Genomic DNA, 7,114 nt, shown 5'->3' with positions numbered 1-7,114 from the left:
ATGTTATTTCACCTACGTTGACCAAACTTGCTATAGTTATGTATCTTGGGAAGGAGGAGTGTCGCATTCTAAAATCGGGTCTCGTGCCCCACTATATAGAGATATATAGCCCTTTGTTAATTTTTTATACCGAAGTTAGTCTATAGGCTAATAAGCGGAGACCTGTGTTTTTGTTCACAAAAACTCTCTAGTTTTGAACAGTAGCATGCTTGTAACTGAGGTTAAACCACGGCTAACCTGGTTGAGTAAAGCTGGTTCGGTAATAAAAATAAATTAAAACGATCAGGCCAGAAGCTACAGTTCCTACAGCTATTCCAATGATTGTTTGTCATAAAGTTACGATAACAAAACATTTACTTTGAAATGGTTTAGGCAATTAAGCTTATTTCATATTCACTAAGTAACAGAGTATATATATGTTAATTATATAGTCTATATATCGCAGCAGCATCGAAAAAAAGTATGACGCTTCAAAAAGTGCAATTTGATGTTTACACTTTTTAAAACTCAAATATAGGATAAATTTTGCATATAACAAAACATTATTGTTAAAAATAAATCACGTGGCGAAAGTGACAATATTTTTTATAAAAACGGCCAAATGCATATATTCCGGAACAGATTATGTCCGTGTCAGTTATTTGGTTTTTCATTTAGTATCAACAGTAATGGCCGCCGCCTTTCAGTTCGAGTCTGAATATGACGCATGCTGTTGAATCGGATCTTTAATCACTATTTATTTGACGCAGTAACTCTGTGTGAACAGAACAATCGGTCCACGACGAGCCATTCTACTTGCGTACCTTATATTGTCATTTGCAAGGTAAGAAAACTGGCTTATAACATGAATATGCAACCTGAATAATTTGAGACAGCCCGCACGTGTAACCAGTTTTGACGATATACAATTGAGACACGAGTTTTAGTATTTAGTAGCATACTTTGTACTTTTTGCAGTTTTAAGAATAGTAATCTCAGTAATCTATAAAATGTGCGGTAAATCAAGGAACACTACCATCAGATTGGAAACACGCAATTGTCAACCCATTATACAAAAAGGGAGACAAGTACAACCCAGCAAATTACAGACAAATATCACTAACCTGCATCTCATGAACACATCATAACTTAAACGACAGACATAACAAGCGCCACAATGACACATCTGGAGAATAACAACATATTATATGACTTACACCATGGCTTTAGATCCTCCAGATCCTGTGCAACACAGCTCACCACATTCATACATGATCTCGAACCAAACAACAACATCAACAAACAGATAGACATCATCATTATGGACTTTGCCAAAGCTTTTGACAAAGTCCCACACAAACGACTACAGTACAAACTCAAATATTATGGATAACAGGGAACACACACGCATGGATTACAGACTTTCTCTCATTCCGCACCCAAACAATAGTACTTGAGGGCAAACAATCAGATAAAATTTGCGGTCCCTAAAGGAACCTGTTTGGGCCCCATCCTCTTCCTCAATACAGTACTCTGAGACTCTTTGCAGGCAACAGCATCATATACAAGACGTTAATCAATAAAGAAGACACATTTAAAATACAACATGACCTTGACGCAGCAGGACAATGGGAGACGGACTGGCTAATGAAATTTCACCATGATGCATCATACTCAACATTTCACTGAGACGCAACTACAAACTCCACAACCACATATTACACCAAGTAGAATCCAGCAAATACTTTTATAGGCTTAACATTACAAAATAACCTACAATGGGACAAACCTATTAACAACATTACAGCCAATGCCAATAGGTCCCTAGGTTTTCTAAAAAGCAACTTAAAAATAAACTCACCACATATAAAAGAACACGCATACAAAGTACTAGTCAGACCAAAACTTGAATACTGCTCTTCCATTTGGGAGCCACACAATACAAACCAAATTATTCAAATAGAAAAAACGAAGAGCAGCACGCTATCGTAAACGACAGATACCACAACACGAGCTCAGTAACAGACATGATCCACAAACTACAATGGCCAATACTACAAACACAGCGCTTTCACACAAGAATGATCCTTTTTTACAAAATTATAAACCCAACATATATACTCACATCCGTAGACCTTCGAACCAGACATGCACACCCTTATGCATACAAACACATATCTGCTACAAAGGACACCTACATTCTTTCCACATGCAATAACACAATGGAATCTCCTTCCCATAGCAACAGTACAATGCACAACACTAGAGGACTTCAAGGTACACATATACCCTATGCAGCCCTTGAAGCTGTCATCCCACGCTAAAACATACGCCAGCTTTTACCTTTTATCTATACCCTGCACATAACCCCCCCCCCCCCCCAAAAAAAAAATCAATCACTGTAAATAACCCCTTTTTCACGCCTCTGTGATAGGACCCCCAAGGGCATAATTGTCAACACATTGATGGAGCCCCTGCACCCTAAAGAAGTGGACCCCTCCCCACTACTCCTATAATATAAGAGGCCACTCTTTTTTCTATCGGATATGATTTTGCCGACTGATACACGGCGCCTGTCAAAATTATCTCGCTGTGTAAACCTCTAACACTGTTGGAGTACCCTCTCCACGAATATTAAGAAATGTTCTCTGTCCATTTCTGGCAAGCTGAAGAAGAGAGCTGAGCAGCGCTAGCTAGTACATAGATAGTGTTTCTGTTCGGATCAGGTAATGACCGAAATGTGCCGAAATGGAGTTGAATGACAGAAATGGAGAGAAAAAAAGCGCCGAAATGGACCTCGAATCTATACGATCCCAATTAATATTGTTGATGGTAGTCTCTGGTGGAGCTCTTTATCAAATGTCTTACTGGCGTCCAGTAGCACGAGGTCATTCTGGTCAATGCCTTTCACTAGCTCATGGATGGTTTGTATTACCTGCATTTCACAGGATCTTCTTTTGCAAAAGGGAAGCTGAGTGTCAGATAAGATGCCGTGACAGTTGATGTGTTTTATAACCAAAATTTGTGTATAATCTGCTCTACTAACTTATAGCATAAAGCTAAGAGTGACACACATCTGCTCTTGAATAATCTCCTTTTGTAAATAAAACGTGTGCCTGTTTCCACACCCCAGGGGCATTCAGGAAGCGTCTAAGGAAAACTTGAATGTCCTTTGAAGTGCTAGGGCTAGTTTAGCAGTGATTTCTGAAGCTATCTGGAAGGTATTGATTCTGGGCCGAGTCTTCTCAGCAGCTTCTCTACTCCAACCAGTACACCAGTGTGTTTACTAAACCTTCACTTGTATGCTGGGCATTAATGGTGATGGTATTCCACCTGGAGTGGTACATTGTTGGTGACCCACGCCCCTTTGCTCTCCATTCTGTTGCTCTACCGCTGAGCTAAAGGGAAATTCTCTACACCTGACGCTTGTAAGGCAACTTATCAATGAAATATTATCTCAGATAAATTGAGATAATATGTCACACTATTTCTCTGTCAGTCATAGATCCCAATACTGACCATTTGCCCTAGGCCTTCAGCCAGAGGGAGCTGATCACACAGCATGACCCCCTATACAGCTCAGCTAGTACTGATTAGCCTACACTTGTGCAGCTAAAACTAATTATTACTTCTCAGATAAATTGAGATAGTATGTCACACTATTTCTCGTCAGTCATATATATTTAATTTAGCTGATACTGGATGGAAAAAGATTTTTTTATACTTTATGGTAACCTGTTTCTATGTGTTTAGTTTGTATTTAAACATGATTACCATATAAATGTTGGTCCATAAAAAAGTGCAACTGTAGTTGTCAGGGATTTTTTTTTGCTCAACTTTACTGCCGAATACAGGCTGTTTCCCCTAGCTAAAAAGTGCATTATTTTCCCAAAATGACCAATATATATATATATATATATATGAATTCAATTTAATGCAAATTATGCTATATTTTCCCAATTCATTAAGGAAAAGACAGTTGTTAAATTTTGGTAACAAAAACACTGGTTGTGTCCAGCAGTAGTGAACCAAGACAACAAAAGTGTTCAGCACTCCAAGGCTTATAAAGATTTGTTGTGTTGCAGCCCTACTGGTGTAGACATGGATGCCTCCGTGAAGTCGAGCGAGTCGGGAGACAGCAGCTCAGCCTTCAAGCCTGACGAGTCTTTAGTGCAGGTCCTTGTCCAGTCTCTGGCATTTAGTAGAAATGCTACCATCAAGGTGAGAGTTACCTCTCTTCAGCTTTTAATTCTCAGAAGGAAACCTTTTAATTTAGTAGCTTGGATATTCATTGAAAATGGTGCTATTTCATTTGGATTTTTTTTCACATTCCATAAATTTCTTGAAGATTATGTTATATAAGAGATATTCAACAACTGATGCAGATCTTCTTATTTGTTGCTAATGAATCTATCTGCAATATGCTTAACTGGCCAACACATCAGCTCCGACTCAAATCTAATAGAGGGTAGGCTTATTCAAGGATGGTGAAATAAAACAGACATTTCTTCAAACCTGCAATTGAAATGAGAGGGCATTTCACTAAGCACGACTTTATATATATTTCCAGATTAATAAAGTAATGAAAATTTGATTAATTATTGGATTTCGTTTGGAGAGCTGCAATTTAAGGATCCCCGTACCACTGCCAAAAAGTGAACTGTAACTAAGTATTGTAAACTGTTTTTCCGGCATGACTATAGCTTTGATAAAACAGTTCTGAAAAGAAAACCATACCTTGCAGAACTTTTATGAGAAATGATAAAGATATAGTGAACAAAATATAACCAACAACAGTGTTCTGAGGGGTAAAAAACACCCACAGTGAAGCTAACCTGGTTGAACCATTAACTTCAGTCTGCTAAACCGTCACTGATCTGCTAACTGTCTGACAGAAGTATCCAGGCCCATTTGTTCTACAGCTATGTCCAAACCGTCCTCGATATCCAGGGGTTACGTTCACTTTCGCTCTCTACACCCCTGGAATATGTCATGGCAAAATTTAAGGCAGGAAGATAGCTGTTTGATTGGACTCAGGTAAAAAAAACACCTGACCAATCGCTACCTCTCCTTTGAAGGTAACAAAGGAGAAACGCCTGGCTTCAAAGCCTGTCAACTTTTATCGTTACGTGACCGTGAGATTCTTTTGATGTATATCAAAGGATCAAACTAGTCTCCTTGTCTCATCAACACGGTGGCACACACCGAGCCTTCAATTTTGCTATGACATATTCCAGGGGAGTAGAGAGCGAAAGTGAGCGTAACCCCTGGATATCGAGGATGTGTCCAAACGGAAGTTAAGGGGAGGTTACTGCATATAGGAAGAAACCCAGTGCAGTTGGACACTACAGGGAACCTTAGGTTCCATTGTTGTGCTCAATGTTGAACTAAGGCATACTACACATTTTACACAACAAAATTTTACGGGGACATAAGGTTTGCTGTATAGAGCTGAAGTTTTATGTCAAATATCTGTCTTTTCAGGGTCTGTATTACACGGGGAACTACAATGCTGATTTGGCTGCAGCCTGGATAATGGACAACCAGGAAAAGCCTGACCTTGACAGTCCTCTTCAGGTAAGGTGAAACAATTGACAGTCAACTCCATATATATCTAATTCATAATCAGGTATGTTAATGTCAAACATTTCAGAGTTTACTCCCGTAGGATAGGATATTTTGTAAACTCAAGAAGTTTGAAGTTCATTCCAAACGTTCACAGCAGTGAGGTCAAAGTTTAGTCATTTCATAGTTCCCTCCAATGAGTCCAACATCTAACTCGTTCACCCCAGACATTTCATAATGAACTATTTCAACCTTTGAATTGGAAGAGTTCAAATGTGTCTTCAGGGGTGAATGAGTTAATAAGTCATCTGAGTGTGGAAAAACCTTTCACAAAACCTTTCACAGTCCATTGTGATGATGTCAAACTTTACATGTCCCTCCATTGAGGTCATATATATGTCATAGTCATAATTTCTGTGAGGTGACATATTTTAAAAAATTCTCGTAAATAGTACAACATTTTGTATTTTAGTGCAGTGAGTTAAAACAGCTGATTCTGCAGCGTGATAAATATAAATAAATTATTAAAAACTTCTATTTATTTTACAACAATTATGAAAAAAGTTCTATCAACTTGTAATATATTAATAATTCTTGTTGGGCCTGATGTTAACCTGCATAAGTCTTAATGTGGGAGAAACCAGAGTACCCAAAGGAAACCCTCATGGCTTGGCAGGTGACCATGAAACCTTTTCACCTCTGATTGGGGAATTAAACCCTGCTTGCCTTGATGAAAGGTGAATGTGTAATCCACTGCGTCGCTATGCTGGGTGATCAAATATGGGAAACGGTTGAAAAGTTGATTTTCTGTTTTAATTACAGGAGGATGCTGCAGACTCTGATGACAGTGAGGAGGATTATTTCCCAGAAGGTGTTGATTTCTACAAGATGGTGTTCGTTGTAAACTCCGAGCTGAACATGGGTGTTGGGAAGATCGCTGCACAAGCTGCACATGCGGCCCTTGGACTCCACAGAATTCTGCTGGAAAACCCACAGAAGTTTGGACAAATGCTGATGAGCTGGGAACAATTTGGGTAGTGATTCTTTCATTGGTTTCATTTTGGTATATTAATGGTCAAATAATGGCATTTTCTCCTTCAAAAGTTTTGCTATATTTCCCAAAAAGTTTTCTTGCCATCTCCTTTCCCAACTTTTCTGTTTGGTTATGTGGAAAACCTCTGAAAAGTCTAAACCCTGAGACGGAGAACAGTGATTTATAAGAACAATTTAGCAAAATATCTCACAAATGTAAAAAATGTACTGCAGTGATGCAATTGTGATTGTTTTTCAACAGAGAAACAAAAATTGTAGTCAAGGGAGACAACTCAACACAGCTGATGGACCTGACAAGTAAAGCTGAAGGCCTCGAGCTCCCCAACTATCTAGTCCATGACGCAGGCAAGACACAGGTGAGAGTTGAGTGAAATACAAGTGATGAAGATGTATTACTGTTCGAATTCATCGATCCTGATAAAGCTGATTTTGTTATTCTGTACCTAATGGAGCAATTTCAGTTATGTACAGCATATTTTGTTTCTGTTGGAGGCAAAAGGTCTTTGATCAAAAAAAA

The 7,114-nt window shown here is 38.7% G+C and overlaps 1 protein-coding gene across 2 annotated transcripts in view; it reads left to right on the top strand.

Annotated features, from left to right (window-relative positions):
* Window positions 1–669: 669 nt before the first annotated feature.
* Window positions 670–7,114, top strand: part of LOC110465815 (probable peptidyl-tRNA hydrolase 2) — a 32,498-nt gene continuing 26,053 nt past the window's right edge. For both annotated transcript variants that reach the window (XM_021521918.1, XM_021521917.1), the window contains exons 1-5: window positions 670–823; window positions 4,065–4,200; window positions 5,464–5,556; window positions 6,367–6,578; window positions 6,839–6,953. In XM_021521918.1, coding sequence (XP_021377593.1) covers window positions 4,081–4,200; window positions 5,464–5,556; window positions 6,367–6,578; window positions 6,839–6,953 — 540 coding nt within the window. In that variant the 5' untranslated portion in view covers window positions 670–823; window positions 4,065–4,080. The remainder of the gene's footprint in view (window positions 824–4,064; window positions 4,201–5,463; window positions 5,557–6,366; window positions 6,579–6,838; window positions 6,954–7,114) is intronic.

The sequence above is a fragment of the Mizuhopecten yessoensis genome, unplaced genomic scaffold (genome assembly GCF_002113885.1).
Source record: "Mizuhopecten yessoensis strain PY_sf001 unplaced genomic scaffold, ASM211388v2 scaffold11101, whole genome shotgun sequence".
Lineage (NCBI taxonomy): Eukaryota > Metazoa > Mollusca > Bivalvia > Pectinida > Pectinidae > Mizuhopecten > Mizuhopecten yessoensis.
Note: the sequence above shows the minus strand (reverse complement) of the source record. Positions and strands in the feature narration are given on the sequence as shown.